At 64.3% G+C, this 16,445-nt stretch overlaps 1 protein-coding gene across 2 annotated transcripts; it reads right to left on the bottom strand.

Annotated features, from left to right (window-relative positions):
- Positions 1-126: 126 nt before the first annotated feature.
- Positions 127-8,366, bottom strand: AJM1 (apical junction component 1 homolog). 2 transcript variants are annotated; one of them, XM_041406497.1, is made up of 3 exons: positions 8,228-8,366; positions 5,310-5,383; positions 127-3,576 (listed from the first exon to the last, which is right to left on the bottom strand). In XM_041406497.1, exon 3 carries the CDS (start codon positions 3,511-3,513, stop codon positions 283-285), a length of 3,231 nt encoding a protein of 1,076 aa, XP_041262431.1. In that variant the 5' UTR covers positions 3,514-3,576; positions 5,310-5,383; positions 8,228-8,366; the 3' UTR covers positions 127-282. The 2 variants fall into 2 exon arrangements, 1 of the variants encoding a protein (XP_041262431.1); XR_005952832.1 differs by lacking the exon at positions 127-3,576 and adding an exon at positions 4,947-5,060.
- Between the last annotated feature and the right edge of the window lie 8,079 nt (positions 8,367-16,445).

A 16,445-nucleotide genomic window follows, 5' to 3' on the forward strand; every position in this document is an offset into this window, starting at 1 on the left:
ACCCTGGGGCAGGCCCGAGGAGCTCTGGGTCGTGGCAGCCCGGTGGGCAGGGGCTGGGGGGTGCGGCGCGCCCCTGCTCTGGCCAGGCACCGCTCACCCGAGAGGGCTCTGCAGGGGCTCGCCAGGCTCTGGGCTCCAGGGCAAACCTCGGGCTGTGCTCCCGTCACCCCTCCGTCCCCCCAGCACTGCCGGCTGCCCGCAGCCCCCTCCCCTTGGTGTAATAGCCGAGGGGGTTCTGACAGGACAGCACGTATCTACAGACGGGGTGCCCCCGCCCTGCGTTCACATGATGTCGTCCAGGAGGTTGGGGCTGGCCACCCAGTCGAGGGTGCGAGGCTCGGAGGCCGCCATAATCATGCACATGAACTGTTTGCCCGTCCTCTTGTCGATGGGGTAGATGGTGGTGGGGGTGAAGCGCTTGTTGCTCTCCACGAAGTCGCAGAGCTGCTCGTAGACAGCGGGGAACTCGTGCCGCAGGAAGACGCCGCGGATGCGCAGCTCCCGCTGGATGTTGATGAAGCAGACCTCCCGTGCCTTCCGGCCCTCCTCCCCCTCCTTGTCGATGTCCGCCGTGCCGGGCGGTGGCGTCAGGATCAACGTTTCCATGTCCCGCTCCTTCTTCAAGATCTTCTTCTCAGGGCTGGAGGAGGCTAAGGCCACCTTGGCATATTTCCTGACCGTCGGCACCTGCATCTTCGGTGACGGCCTCTCTGGCACTTTCTGAGTGACGGCCACGGTTACATTCAGGAGGAAACATTCGTTGGGGTCGTACTGGCTGCCTGTCTCCCGCAGCTCCTGGGCATACTCCCCCAGGTTGTCCGAGTAGCTATCCAGCTCCCGCAGGGACAGGTACGTGGGGGACATCAGCAGGCTCTCCAGCCCAAACTGGAGAAAGTTCTCGGCGGAGCCCGCATTGGGGAAGCCCAGGAAGAGGACGCCACGGCCACGGGAGAGGTATCCCACCTTGGCGATGCGTGAGAAAGCCTTGTGCACCTCGGTGTTCTCGCGGCAGAACTGCAGGACGTGGCGGCAGACGCTGCCCACCCGCCCGTAGACGCAGCTGGCCTTGTGCGTGTCCCAGTCCTCGCGCCGGCAGTGCCGGGAGCAGTAGTAGGTGTAGCAGCTGTGGCACGATTTGAAGTAGAGGCAGGCGTTGAACATGGTCTCTGTGCGCCGGCACTTGGCATTGGAGCACATCATCATGTCGTCCTCCTCAGCGCTCAGGTCGGGCGAGCAGTTCTCCGGTGACTTTTCGAAGGGGCCGGTGGCCGGTGGGCGGCGCGGGGTGCCAGCGTGGGAGCTGGGGCCCGGCTGCTCCTTTGTGGGTCGGGGTCCCTCGGGCACGTTGTGAGAGACCCGCCTGCCCTCGCCGCGCCGGGGGGGCCCCGAGGCGTTACTGCTCAGCAGCTGCTTGAGCTGCTCCGCGAGGCTGTCCCTGTCCCCGGAGCGGTGGCCCGGCGCCGGCTTGTAGTCAATGACAAGGTCGGTGATGAGTTCGTCCAGCTGCTCCAGGCTGCGCTGGCGCCCCGAGCCACTCTCCCTGGCGCTGGGCTGCGGGGCACAGGGCACGGCGTAGGGCCTGCACTCCCGCCCCGCGTCCAGCATGTCCCAGCTGGCCGAGCGCCTCTCGCTCCGGCCCAGCCCGTCGGCGCGGATGTCGTTGTCGGTGATGGTGATCTCCGGCGTGACGTACCAGGAGCGGCCTGGGGGCCCGCGGCTGCCGTCGGCGTGCACCCGCTCGAGGATGGAGCTCTCGGAGAGGGACAGGGCCGCGTAGCGCTTGGGTGAGCTTGACAGGTTGATCACCACAGGCTGCCGGCGCTCCTCGGGGGATAAGGCACGGTGCTCTTCATGGGCGAGCAGGTTCTCATAGCTGCGCCCACGCAGCAGGGCCTCCTCCCTGCGTGCTGCCGGCGCCAGGATGTTATCCCAGGATTTGGAGTAGTGCTGGGTCTCCCGGCCCAGCCGTGGTGGAGTCACTCCGTAGCTGGCATGCCAGGAGGAGAACATGGCCTCACGCCCTGCCGGCTGTGGGGTGAAGCGGGACAGTTGCAGGCTCTGGTAGGGCAGCGTGGCCCGCTCGGGGCAGTACCAGTCCCCGAAGTGCAGGGGCTGTGCGCTGCGGGGCGGGGGGCACGTGCGCGACAGCACCTCCCGCTCCCGGTACTTCCCGTAGTCCTCGGCATAGAGCAGCCGCGGGGAGGAGCCGAGGGCTGGGTATGTCCGAGCGTCCTCGGCGTAGAGGGTTTTGACAGGGGTCCCACGCGGGGCGTAGTAGCGGGGCTCATCCCCATAGAAGGTGCGGGCAGGTGCCTCCTGCACCGGGTAACCCCGCGCCTCCTCCACGTACAACGTCCGGGCCGGCATCGTGTGAGCGGCAGCCTTGGCCGGGTCCTCGGTGTAGAAGGGCTGGGCCACGGCGTGGCGGCTGGGGTAGGGGTAGCTGGCATAGCCAGAGCTGCGGAGGGGCATGGCAGGGCTGGGGCACCGCGCTGACTCCTCTGCGTAGAAGAACTTGGCTGGGACGCCGGGGGCCGAAAAGGTCATGCAGCCCCTGTCGGGGTACTCCCTGAATTCCCGTGAGGCTGGCACGGGCACTGTCTGGTACGCCAGTGCCCGGGGGTCTGCCTCGTAGTACTCACCGGAGTAGGGCAGCAGCGGAGGGTCCCCGCTGTACGAGTCGCTGGGGGTGGGCGTGCGGGACGCGGACGCCTGCCGGCTGCCCGGCACGGTCAGGCTGCGGACGGCCCCGGGGGTGCGGGGCCAGCGCGGCGGCTCCGGACGGTTCGGGGCTGCCCGCAGGCTCCGCGCCGTGTGCACCAGCACCGCCTCGTCCGGCTTGATGTCCACTCGGCACTTGACGTGGGGGCTGGCGCCCACCTTCGCCCCCGGCCCTTCCTCGTAGCAATTGCTGCCCAGGCAGAGCGGGGAGATGCGGCTGACGCTGCTCCGCTGCGGCTGCAGCTTGATGGGGTGAACCTCGTTGGCCAGCGCCCGCAGCGGCATCGGGCCCTCGCGGCGCGGCGAGGGATCGGTGTGGGAGGGCTCCCGTGCCACCCGCAGCACCTCCCGCCCACGCCGGGCTGGGGGCGGTGATGCCGCCACGGTGATGGGCACCGGGGTCAGGGTGGACTTCACCCGCGGGGCGCTCTTGGAGCGGGCTCGGCGCTTCGGCTCGCTCCGCGGCGCGGGGGCTCTGCCGCTGTAAGGGTCCGGCTTGGGTGGCACCTGCCTGCCCGGCGGCCCCGGCGTGGGCTCGGGCATGCCGGGGCGCGGACAGGCGCGCTCCATGGCCGAGGGGCTGCCCAGCTCTTCCAGCGACTCAATAAAGTCGAAACTCCTACAATGGCGCTTGTTGAAGGGCTGCGGCTCGCGGGACAGGGAGGAGGACATGGAGGCGTCACATTGTGCTAAGGGCTGACAGACAACGGAATCCCCAGGGGCTGCTGTCGCCACCTTGATGTCTTGGTACACCGTGGACACCAGAATGTCAGGTGGGTCTGTTCGTGTCATCTTAAAAGCAACTCTTCTCCTGCCAGTTCCCTGTCACACAGCCTCAGAGGACGGTAGCCCACCCTGCAAGAGAACACATGAGGTGCCTCAATCCTGGAGTGACCTCGTATCAATCCCCACAGCTCCTGGCCTAGAGCTGGGAGTTGGCCATCTCTTCAGAAAGGAAGGTTTGGGGGCATCCCAGCCTCCACTGCTGCTGTCAATAGTCAGTCAACTGGAGGAAGAAACTGGAAAAAGTCTCCAGATCCAGGGTGCAAATCACGGAGCGTCTGGCAGGACACCGATGGGGGCAGCCAGGGAACTCTGCATACCAGCTCAGCACAGCAAGAGGAGAACACAGAGTACTGTGCCCTCTTCCTGGGCCACAGGGCACAGGGACTGTCTTGCAGAATCACATGAATTGGCAGCTCTGAGCAGGGCTGTGAGGGTTCAACATCAGGGTTTTCCATGGGGAGTGTGTGCTCAGCCCTGGTGAGAGCACTGGAATGGTGAGGGATCTCCTGGGACTGTGTGTACCCACGTCCCAGCACCAGCACTGCAGGGAGAAACGGGGCCCAGGGACAGGCACCATGAGCACCCACCCTTCCCAGCCCCCACAGTCTGGGGCTCTTTAGGAGGCAGGAGCTATAACCCCTTCTTGTGGTAGCTGCACCCACTGTGGCCCACAAACACCTGTGTGGGGTGGTCACAGTGCTGGCTACACAGAGTTGCACCACTCTCTGGGTCTTTCACACCAGGGGTGGCCCCAGGGGTGGCAGAGGGGTGTTGTGGTGGGTGCCTCACCCCACAGTCATGTCAGCAGTAATTCCTGCATCACCTCTCCGTGCCAGAGGAGCTGTGCTGGCTCAGTACCCACTGGCTTCGTCTCTTCTGTGTCCCATGGCTGTGACACGTCCCCTGGGCTGGAAAGCGAGTGTGATGGTGGCTTCAGCTGCTGTGGGACATGGGGTCTGACACCCACTGTGTGCCAGCACGAAGCACCCCAGTGCTCTGGGACAATGCTGTTGGGTGGCCAGGGTGGGCAGAGTCCCCAGCCACAGTGTGACACAGCTGTGTGACAATGAGGACATCAGGACAAGGTTCCCACAGTGAATGGGGGGGACAGAGGAAGGTGTCTGCCCACAGGACTAAGTGGGTTGTAGCACTGACCTTCCCCACCAGCCCTTTGAGAGCTGCCATGGGTTGTCACCAGCACTGGGAGATGTGCACCTTCTCTGCCCACAGCGGGCACCCCCCCAGCTGTCACCTCACCACGTCCTCTGAGCATTGGGTGTCATGGCCACCAAAGGCCTGGGTGCACTGGTTGACGCTGGCTGCTCTGTGTTGCACTAAAGAAGGGTGGGCACTTGGCTTTAAAGAGCAGCAGAGGACCACAGGGAGGATGTTTCTTGGAGAAAAAGAATTGACTTTATTTAGCAAGAAGCATTGACTACGCAGAGATGAGGAGACTTGGGTTCCTCCTCATTGCCTGCCCCAAAGCTGGGGGGGTGCAGATGCCAGAGCTGAGGTGCCTCCAGTGGCCTTGGGGTGTCTGTCCATGTGATGGGCTGGGGAGAGCAAGATGCCACGAGAAAGGAGACAGGGGTCCTAGTGCCTCACTGCAGAGCTGGGAGGGCAGGTTTGCCCCCCAAAAGGTGGCCCAGTATTGGCTCTGCTGTGTTACAGTATGTGGGAGCTGGGCTGGATCTGGCAAGGCAGCACCCCGTGCCACAGCGATGGTGACAGTGGCACTGGGAAGCCCATTCCTGTGGTGTTGGGGTGGCTGGTAGGCAGGGAACTGTAGCCCAGGGTCCTACCTGGTCCAGCAGCAGCAGTGAGGGGGTGGATGAGCTGAGGTGGCCGAGGGGCCTGTGGTGGCTCCATCCCAGCGCTGCAAAACAAACAAGGCACGTGAGGCTCCTCGGGCACCCCCAGTGTGGTGCAGTTGTGGCTGCCGGGGCCATGGATGCCTTGTGAGCACATGGAGCGCCCCCAAGAGACCCCTGCAGCCACAGCCCTGCTGAACCAAAAAGAACTGTCACCCAGCAAGGGCACTGTGCACATCCCTGTGTGCTGGGGATGTGGGCGCTGCATCCCACGGGCACCAGTGTCTTCCACCCACCCAGCAGCACCCACTGCCGGTGGAGCTGTGGGGTTGCCATGGTTTCTCCAAATTATTCCTCCTCTGCGAAGACAGCGTGGGTAAGGACAGCGTGGGTGCAGGGGGAGGCTTGCACGGGGAGCTGGGGCTCTGTGGCAGTGCAGGGAGAGCAGAGCCCTCTCGCAGCTGCAGGAACCCTCTGCCTATTGAGGATGGCCCCACAGTGCTGCCAGTGCCATTATGCTCACATGCCCACCAGCCTCTGACACCAACTCTGCAGGAAGAGGGTTTTGCATCCCCTCTGCTCTTCAACCCCCCGGCTGGTGGGCATCCGGTTGGTTGGATGCCCCCTTCACCCCCAGCACTGCCCACTTTCGGCAGGCACCAGCCTCCCTACCCGGGGTGCCCACACGGTGTCACCCCGTGGATGTGACACCTGCCGACAGTGCCTGCAGAGCGGACGGTGCCCACGGAGTGGACGGGAGCTGCCCCCCGTGGGGTCCTGCCCTTGCTCCCGGCACGGGCCCACGCGCTGCTCCCACCGTGCTGCCCGTGAGCGCCGGGCTCCGGCAGCACCAGGGGCTGGCCCGAGGCCGATCCCGCTGCCAGAGGGGCCCACGGAGGATGCCGGGAACTGGGTCACTGCCTGCATGTGCCACGTGAGGGCTGTGAGGGGAGGGGTGCAGACCCCCCACCACTGCACCCCACACTGCCCACGCACTGCAGTGCCCTGCCTGCCCCATAACCACAGCGGGCACTGCCTGCACGCTGCCCACCCTTCCAGGACACTGCCCACACACTGCCCGCCCTTGCCCGCACATTGCCTGGGCATTGCTGCCCATCCTGCCTGCTTGCTGCCCATGCATATCCCACTGAGCAGGCAGGAGTGCTGCAGTGGGTACGGTGCCTGCACCCTGCCTGCACATGCAGAGTGCTGAGCACACTGCACTGCCCCCCCCCCCCAGCAGCCCCAGCACACACTGCACTGCACAGGGCCCACTGCACCCACAGCCCCATGGGCATGGCCACCAGAATCAGCACTACCCCAGCACTGCCCCAGAATTGCCCCAGCACTGCCCCAGCACTGCCCCAGCACAGCCCCAGCACTGCCCCAGCATTGCCCCAGCACTGCCCCAGCACAGCCCCAGCACTGCCCTAGCATTGCCCCAGAATTGCCCCAGCACTGCCACAGAATTGCCCCAGCATTGCCCCAGCACAGCCCCAGCACTGCCCCAGCACTGCCCCAGCACTGCCCCAGCATTGCCCCAGCACTGCCCCAGCGGCCCCTGCATGGGGACAGGCAGCCAAGGACAGCGTCCTGCTGCGAGCACTGCTGGAGCAGATGATGCTGGAGGTCCCAGCAGCAGCTGCCGTGGGGGCAGTGTCTGTGCCGGTCTGTGGGGGCAGTGTCTGTGCCGGTCTGTGCCCGCCGTGCACAGCCAGCCCTGCTGCCACGGGCCTGTGCACCCTGCGCGTGTCAGCGGGCACTGATGGCCGCCGCTGCCCGGGACTTCCCGCACCGGGAGCTGGCAGCCGACACGGTCTGCGGTGAGGGAGCCCCCTGTCCACCCCGCCCCTGCTTCGTATCTGTGGCAAACAGACCCTTCCCGCCCGTGCCACCCCCAGCATACACACATGGTGCCCTATGCCCCTGTGCCGGTTGCCCCACACACCAGAGAGCCCCTCCGCTCTGTGCTCCCCAGCCCCGTGTCTCAGCCTCTCTGCCCCTGGCACTGCCACCACGCCTCCAGTCCCTGTCCCAAGCCCGCCAGGCACAGATGGCTGCCAAACCCGAACCCAGCATGTGTCCCCTGAGGAGTCATCCTGCCGGGGGGAGCAGCAGCCCCGGCCCAGGAGGGTATCCCCGGTGCCGGCATCCATGTTGGTGCGAGCAGCACCCCAGGGTGCAGGGGACGGCCTGATCCGTGGCCCCCCTAGTCCCGCAGCGTGGGGTGCAGCAGCAAACGGGCAAGGCCGGGGGACAGGGGAACCAGGAGCAACCCGGGAGGGCGAGATGTGCGGCCGGGACTGGGTGGACGGTGCATGGGGCGGCCCCCGGTGGGGGCGGGTCTGTCCCGGGCGCTGCCGCAGACGCCGGGGCGGTGGCCCCGGCCACCCCCACCCCGCTGCGTACCGGCACCGGGCGGCACCGGGCCCGCTGGGCCGCGCAGGGCGCTGAGCTGGGCACCGGGGGGAGGGCTGAAATAGCCCGGCTCGAGCGCTGCGGTGGGATGGGACGGAGATGAGGATGGGGCTGGGGCTGGGAGATGAGGATGGGTGTAGGGATGGGATGGGGATAAGGCACACGAGAGTATGGAGAACCCTGAAATAGCGATGGGGTGGGATGACTCGGCTCGGGAGCACGGGATGGGGAGGCTGGAGGAATGGAGGGAGCACAGGTAGATGGGGACGAGATGTGGGGCACGGGACGATGATGTGGGGAGCCTGGGGGTTGGGATGCCCCTGGAGGATCTTCGGGGAATAGGATGGGGATGTGGAACACGGTGGGGGGCAAGGGGGGAAGATGAGATATGATGCGAGGCGACGGTCGAGGGGGGGCCCGCGAGCGGCTGGCCCGGTCGGAGGCCATCGGGGGTGCAGCAAACCCCAGCCCCCTGCCCGGGACCCCCTTACCTGCTCCGCGCCAGCCGCTCTGGCGGCTCTCGCCGCATCCCCCAGCCGCCGCCGCCGAGCTAGGCTGGGGCTGCCGCCGCCCTGGGGACCATGGCCCGGCTCCGCCCGATCCGGCAAGGCACGGCACCGCGGGGCACAGCACGGCTCGGCCCAGCGCTCTGCAGCCGCTTGTTTTCCCATAAATACGGCAGGCGGAGTTACCGGCGGGGCCGGCACCGGGAGCGGAGCCTCCCCCGGCGCCGCCCCCAGACCGGTCCTCATCCCCATCATCCCCATCCCCATCCATCTCCGCTCCCCCGCCCGGCTCCGCTCGGCCCCTGTTCCCGGCCCCGCCCCCACCCCTCGCAGCATCCCCTCTTCCCCCTGGATCTCCGGGCAGGGTCCGCGGCCCCGGGTGCCATCCCTCAGGGGGTTTCCCCGCACCATGGGTGAGTGTCCGCGGGACCCCCCGTGCCCGCGGGGGCACCCGGGCTCAGCCCCGCGCCGTGTATAGAGACCTCACGGCCCCCGCAGGCATCTGCCCTTGCAGCGGCAGCTCCCCAGGCCTGTCCTGCCTGACCTTGCCCCATCACCGTGGCCCTGTGCGGCCGAGGCCGACTGGGCAGCGAAATCCCCTGCTAAGCTCTTCCATGGAATGGCCTCGTTTCCCAGAGTCTCCGGGGCTGTCACTGCCTGTGGTGGCCGGTGCCCACACGGATGCTCAGTGATGGAGACGGATGAAGGAGGCACAGAACAGCTCCCGGCACACTCAGGCCCCAGCATCTCCAGCACAGCACGGCCCCTGAGTCACAGCCGTGCCTCAGTTTCCCCCCATCACATCCTTGAGCTGCCCTCCACTGCCCACAGCTCCGGGGACAGCCCCAGCACCCGTGGGTGCCCTGGCAAGGGCCATGGCCCTGGGACCCACCAGTACCTGCCGTGGCTCCGAGCCCTGATCCAAGGCTGCTGCTCTCCATGTGTTTCTGCATGGCAGGTGCTCCCCGGGATTTGCCCAATTCAAAATCCCTGTAGCCAAGACCCTTTCCTTCTTCCACTGTAGCTCCAGGAACAGCCTTCCACTGTCTCTGGTGCCTGCACCAGGCAGAGCAGTGCTGGGGGGCCTGTGGCGGGCTGGCACTGCTGTGATTCCTGCAGGAATGCCCTTGGGAGCAGTGGGCATTGCTGAGCCCACTGGGACGAGCGGTATGTGCCCTAGCGGCCGGGCTGAGCACCAGGAACTCATTGCACTGACGAGTGGCACGGGAGCTGCAGGAGGAGCTGGGAGCAGGGTGAGCCTGTCCCTGCTGTCCACACGGGGCCAAGAGACCCCCGGGACCCCCGCACCATGTTCAGACGGCCCCCCCGCTCCCACCCCGCCCCCCACGCACTCTCCGGCACTTCCACGTTCCTCTCCGCAGGACACAGGGCTCCGGCTGCTGGTCCAGCCGCTCCCGCTGCCCCCGGCTTCCTGCCCCCGCGGTCCCCGCCGTGCTGCTCCATCTGCTCCCGCCTGCTGCCAGCCCCGCGCCAGCCAGCCCCGAGCACCGCCGGTGTGGCCGCTGATGCACGCCGGAGCACCGGGCAGGCTCCACATCGCCCATGGGTGCAATCACCCGAACGATGCGAGAGCCCATCCCTGTGGAATGCAGAGTCCCCGCATGGAGGAATACGCTGCCCTTAGGGCATCCCCCACAGTGTCATCCTCTGTGGCCCTGGGTGACACCTGCATGGGTTGAGTTCAGCTGTCCGGAGCTCTGGGCTTTGAAGTGGCCACAGGTCCGAAATCAGGGAACAAACGCACTGGAGGACCATGTCCCCCAAGCCCCATGTCAGGGGACAGTGGGACCATCTGCTCCCAGTGTAAGGCTGCTATTCCAGGCTGGAAGGTGCTTAAGGATCCAACTGGATGGCGGGCAGGTCTCCACGCACCGGAGGTGACAGCGCCATGTCATGTGCTCAGGGCAACGGGGCTCTGGACGGTGCCTTCCCTCCTGCTCCTGCTCCTCCTCGAGCCAGTGGCAGCCTGTGGCAGAGGAGAAGATCCCCCTGAGGGCTGCAGTCGTGCTGGCTGCTCAGGGCTGTCACCTGCCCTGAGCACGGGGCCGTGCTGCTGCTTTGGGCTGTGACACCCCGGGTTCCCAGTCTGCGGCACTCAGGCAGAGGAGGCAACCCCAGCCCCACAGAAAACTGAGAAGGGGTGGGCGGCAGGGCTGGGGGGCTGCCCCTGGCCTTGTGAACACCACCCACAGGGGTGGCAGCCCCTCAGATGGAGGGAACCCCTTTGGCACAGCCATGTGGGCAGCAGGACTCAGCAGGTTGGGATGGAACTGTCCCCTTCCCCTGTGTGGAGGACAGAGGTGTTGGGCCCCTGCCATGGCTCTGCGGGCCCAGGCCTGTCCCTGGCCGAGCTCCCAGGGCCCCTGTTGTGCCGTGGGAACACGTGAGTAGCCAGAGGGATCCCACAAGCCTGGCTCCTGCAATCCTACAAGGAAAAGGCCGGCCTGCTGCCTGTCCCTAGGCAAGAGCAGCTCCTGTGCCTGTGTCTGGGCTGCCCCACTGTGGCTTGCTGTCAAGGCCAGGAGCAGCCAAGCTGGGCCAATGTGGGGGCAAATCCCCCTTTCTGTGGGGGCAAATCCCCCTTTTTGTGGGGCCTTTGCCTCCTCAGTGCTGAGTCCCTTTGCCTCCTTGGTGCTGAGCAGAGCCACAATATTCACTGTCCCTGTGACTCAGTTTCCCCACCTGCCCCTGACAGTGTGTACCTGGCCAAAGTGTCTGCGGGTGACAGATTAGTTCTGTTGGGCCCCATTGAAAGAGGAAACTGAGGCACAGAGGAACAGCATGCTCAAAGGTCAACCTGGAGGTCTGTTGTGATTCTGGACACCTGGTGAGACCCAAAGCAGGGCAGATCTCATCCTGGGAGGGACCTTGGGGGTCACACCTGTCCTACACAGCTACAAAGGTGGTGGGGGGGCAGGGTTTGGGGCCTCCCAGCTCTCCCCAAAGACCAATTCATTGAGGCCAGGCCGAGAGCTCGCTGTGAGATTTGACATTAGCCTGGCACAGGATGTTGGATCCCCTGATCCAGCCCCGTCTGCCCCTTGGTGCAGCTCAGAGCAGGAAGAGGCCACCCAACAGCAGCCCCCCATGCCTGTCCTGGGGATGCTGACCCTGGTGGGGCCGGGCATGGTGGCAGGGGCCAGTCCCCAAACCTGCTGGGCTTGGGGGCTCCCTCACCCAGCCCTCAGGTCACACCAGGAACTTGGACTTGTGGAGGCACAGCAATGAGGGCAGGGACAGGGGAAACTGGGGGGGACCACAGGGATATAAGTAGGGGAGCACAGCTCTGACTGGGCCAGCAGGGAGCAGTTTTTAAGCATTAGAAGGACCTTTCTGGGCATTTGCAGAACACTGCCAGGAGGGCCAGAGGTTCACCAGGAGGCAAGTATGGGCAGGAGCAGGTGGGCAGCGAGGTGAGGCCTCCAGAGTAAGGGTTTTCTCCAGGATACCTGTGGCAGCAGCAGCTGCCCCAGCAGGCGTGGAGGCCTTCCCAACATGAAGGCCAGCCATGGCACCAGTTGTCCCTGGGCAGGTTGACCTGTCACCTCTGTGTGACAGCTGTGGAGGGACAGAGGGTCAGACCCCAGCCAGGAGGGGCTGACAGAACAGAGGGCTGGAGCCCTTCTGCTCTGGAGCCAGACTGGAAGAGCTGGGATTGTTCAGCCTGGAGAAGGCTGTGGGGAGAGCTCAGAGCCCCTTGCAGGGCCTAAAGGGACTCCAGGCGTGCTGGAGAGGGACTGGGGACAAGGATGGAGGGACAGGACACAGGGAATGGCTTCCACTGCCAGAGAGCAGGGATGGATGGGATATTGGGAATTAGGAATTGTTCCCTGGGAGGATGGGCAGGCCCTGGCACAGAGAAGCTGTGGCTGCCCCTGGATCCCTGGCAGTGCCCAAGGCTGGTTGGACAGGGCTTGGAGCACCCTGGGGTAGTGGGAGGTGCCCCTGCTCATGGCAAGGTATGGAATTAAATGAGCTTTAACATCCTTTCCGAAACCAGCTTGTGATTCCATGACCTGACCACAGTGGAGGTCAATGGAGCCCATCCCCCCTGGAGCAGCAAGACTGCCATCAGAAATTCTGCCCATTGTTTGGGACACTGCCCCAAGGAAATCCTTGAGGCTGAGAGCCCTCGCCTTATTGGGGGAGTGGTTGCAGATTCTGGCTGTCCCAAAATCTCGGGAATTCTCAGGTCAGACAGGTAGTACCAATTCCATTTGACATCACAAATCTGTATTCAAGTGTTGGTGGAGCTTTAAGTGGTTTACCTGCTTTATAAAATAAATCTCATTTGAATATACCGTTTGTCTAAATTTTGTAAGATCCCGCGACCCCTCTGGCAGCCCCAGTTTTGGCAGTGGGACAGGGGCACTGGTGTGGTGATGCCAGGGGGAGGCCAACATGGGCCACTCTGAGAAAGCAAAAGGAGGAGATTCCTCAGTGAAACTCCGAAACCAGTTGGGGAAAAATACTTGGAAGGACGTTAAACACAAACCCCCAGTTTCCAGCTCTGCCCCGTGCCGAGCGCGTTACTGAGGAACGGCGAGAGGCACATCCTCCCCGACGGCGCATCCAGCCCGCCCGGCCCGCCGCGCTCCGCCACCTGCCCAGCGGGACGTGACCGGCTGGCAGATGCCAAACAGCCAACGTGTCCCCAAAATGCCCAGCCTGGAGAGCCGGGGAACAAGCTGTCCCCCCAGGGGGGCCCTTGCCAGCCCAAGGGACAGGGCGGGCTGCTGCTGCCCGCGGGTACCGGGGCTGCTCGTGGGGGAGGGTGGGACTGTCAGACCCCACCGGCAGTTTGGGACCCGCTGTCCCCGACGCGGCGGTTCCCGAGATGGCTGTGCTGGGGAAGGGCCGGGTGGCCCCGATGGCCCGGCAGAGTGAGGGAGAGGCCGCGCAGCTCAGCACGGGGCACGCGATGGGAAGCGACGGCGCGGCGCTGGCACCACCAGCCTGTCCCCGGGGCCACCTGAGAGACGGAGCCGGTGTCAGGGCGATTGCACCCGCGGGGTGATGACTGCTCCAGGAACGGGCTGGGCGCGCCTCAGTCGAGCGTGAGCCTCCGGTGAGGCAGCTCCTGGCTCTCGCTCGGCTTCCCGAGTGCGGCCCGGACGGCTCAGGGTGCCACTCGCAGCGCCGGGAGGGGACGCTGGGTCCGTGCCCTGCTCCCGGCAGGACGCGGCTCCATGGGAAGAGGCTGCAGCTGGGGCTGGCCAGGCTTGTGGGCAGTAGGTGGGTGCTGGGTCTCCACATGGGTGCTACAGCCACCCAAGCAGTGGTGAGGGCTCCAGCACTGGGGGAACGGTGCGGGGCACCCCAAAACGCGGACGGGAGGCTGTGACACCCCTGTGGGAATGGGGGTGACTGCCACCCAGTACCTTGCCATGCTGGGGGCTCATATGTGATGTGGTGACTCTGGAAAGTGTTGGGGCTGCTCCACTCCATCCTGCTGCTCAGTTCACAGTGGAGATGAATATTTGATCATTTGATACCTCCCCTTTCTCTCGGGCTCTCCGTTCCCCATGCTCCCTGTGCCACAGGGGGCACAGGGTGGGCACAGAGCACCCACTGCAGGACCAGCTTTGCGGGAGCAGAAGGGGTCTGGCAGCCATCCCACTGCTGCTCCTGGGGAAGGGCTGAGAAGGGAGCAGCACAGGCAGGGCTGGGGGTGCAGAGAGGGCAGGGCAGCCCTGTGGGCATGGGCCTCTACCCCCACCGCAGGCAGCACCACTGCAAGCTGCTGCGAAATCCTCTGTTTCCAAGGTAACGTGGGGATCCCACAGCTGGGAGAGGCAGAGCTGGAATGGGATCAGGTGCTGCTGGCACCCTGCAGCTCCTGTCTGCGGGTGATGCTCTCCTTTTCCCAGGCTGGCTGGCATCAGCATGATGCTTGGCTGGGGGTCTCTCTTCAGCTTCTCTCCTCTCTTCCTCTCATCCCCTCCCTGCCTCCAGCTCTGAACGAAGGGAGAAACCAGGCCCTGGGGAGGAAGCTGGACCCTGCCCTGCAGCTCCTGGGCTTTAGTGGCACTCAAGGGTGAGGTGAAGCCTTTTGAGCAGCTACTGAGAAGTCCCTGCCCGCACAGACAGCTGTAACCCCACATTCCTGTTGGGGTTCATTGGGAAGGACCAGTTAGTCCCCAAAGGCTCACAGGAGAGCAGTTTAGAGGTCAGGCTCAGGGCATCCATCTGGTGACCCACAGCAGGGCCACAGCAAACCCTGTTTCAGATACCCTTGTGCCCCACAGTGGCTGGGATCTTGGTGTTGCCCTGACACCAGTGCACTGGGCAGGGTGCTGAGCCTCCCTCCAGCTCCCCTCAGTGATGCACACAGCAGCCTGGTCACTGGGGACCTCCCACAGCTGCAGGGGAGACCAGACACTGGTGCCCCAGCAGGTGGGAACCCATCACCTGACACCTGCCCGGAGCCACTGCCTACCAAAGCCACAGGGTGGGGTGTTTCTCCTGCCAGCTCCAGGGAAAAGCCTGCTCTTCCCCCAGCTGCCCGACTCCCTCCCGCAGCCGGGCTGCAGACACCAGCTTGGGCTGCAGCCGTGGCTGCTGCACAGGCCAAGCCTCAGGCACTGGGAGTGCTCTCCGTGCCATCCTGGAGCATGGAGAGGCAGGACTGACATCCCGCAGGTGTCCCCTGCCACCAGGAGGCACAGCACCCCCATCCCTCCCATCTCCCCTCTGTGGCGATGGAGAGCTGCACCACTGCCTCCCCTCCTTGCTCCTGCCCTAAGGCAGAGCCTGCCAACAACCAGGGGGTAACGAGGAGTTTAAGGGGTTCCCAGACTGGCTGCCCCATGGCAGTATCCCCACGCAGCTCTAGGCAGAGCACACGTGCAGGCTGTCCTGCTTTACCCTGGAATGGAGCCCTGTTTCCCCAGTTTAGCTGAGCTCGCCGCACCTCCCCCCACCGGGGTCTGCCTGCGCCCCCGGGATGGCCCACGGCTGCCCACTGCAGGTACCAGAGGATAATCCCCTCTGCTCAGCAACCGCCCTGCCACGGGGTTGGGAGAGGAAGCCTGGATACTCACTGCGGAGCACCTTTGGGCCAGGAACATTTCAGACATGCCTCAGATGCTGCAGGTTGGTTTTGGAGGCAAACCCACCAGTTAAAAAGGCTCAACTACTTGCCCTGATATCTTTATGCAGCAGACTGAGCCAGCGCTAGATTAATTTTATTATGCCATGATTGAGGCTGTTGCTAGGCTACAGCCCTGGTCCCTAAACCCATCCTACTGCAGGATTTCCCCACCATCACTCATCTGGCTGCTCTGGGGCATCCCCAAGGACAGAGAAGCACCATGGGCTCTCCAAGCACCTGGACCCCTGGATGCAGAGACACTGCAGGCAGAAAACCCACTGTGCTCCTGGTCCAGGGCTGGGGGCAGGCAGGTTGCCCCACCGCCCCCCACCTAAGCCTCCAAGAGGACTCACAGCTTTACATATTCATTTTGTGGCCTGCTAAAATCCAAGTTCCAATGACCTTTTCATGTTCACTGCTGCAAGGAAGGAAGCAAATTCCCACCCTGGGCCTTGGCAAGCCAGGGAAAGACTTGTGACTTTATGGGAGCAACAGAAATAGGGCAAAGCTGCATCCCCCAAAGAACACCATCAGGGCACTCCTTGCATGTGGCCCTTGGCATTGATCATGGGGAATGAAGAAGGTTGGGTGCCCTGGTGACACAGGCTACAGCTGTGGAAAAGGCCAGCCCATCCCAGGGTCAGTAGGAGAGGGATTATATGGGAATCATTAAGAACCAGTCCTGGCCAGCAGGACAGTGGTGGAGCAGGGACAGAGCCCCAGTGGTAAAGGGCTGTGAAGAGGGAGCAGCACTTAAGCAAGAGCCCTGGCAAAGTAACAAATCAGCATAAATTGTCCAGGAATAAATCTGGATGGCAGTGATCAGACAGCTCCTGAGCACCATGGCAGAAGGTGTGGACAGCTTTCCACAGGGATCACAAACTCATGGAGTGATGTGGGTTGGAAGAGTCCTTAAATATCAGCTGGTTTCAACCACTTGCTATGGGCAGGGAAACAGCTGGAGTGGTACTGGCACAAACTGCAGGTACCCGTGTGACAACAGCTGTGAACTGCCATGCTGGTCATCCCATTCCAGGGATGGGTACAGCAAGGAATACTTCCCAAATAACCACCTGTAGAGAATGGGAC

The sequence above is a fragment of the Onychostruthus taczanowskii genome, unplaced genomic scaffold (assembly GCF_017590055.1).
Source record: "Onychostruthus taczanowskii isolate IOZ18803 unplaced genomic scaffold, ASM1759005v1 scaffold25, whole genome shotgun sequence".
NCBI lineage: Eukaryota > Metazoa > Chordata > Aves > Passeriformes > Passeridae > Onychostruthus > Onychostruthus taczanowskii.

Coding starts and splice junctions, on each gene's coding strand:
- AJM1 (XM_041406497.1), bottom strand. CDS start 3,513: ATGACACGAACAGACCCACCTGACATTCTGGTGTCCACGGTGTACCAA.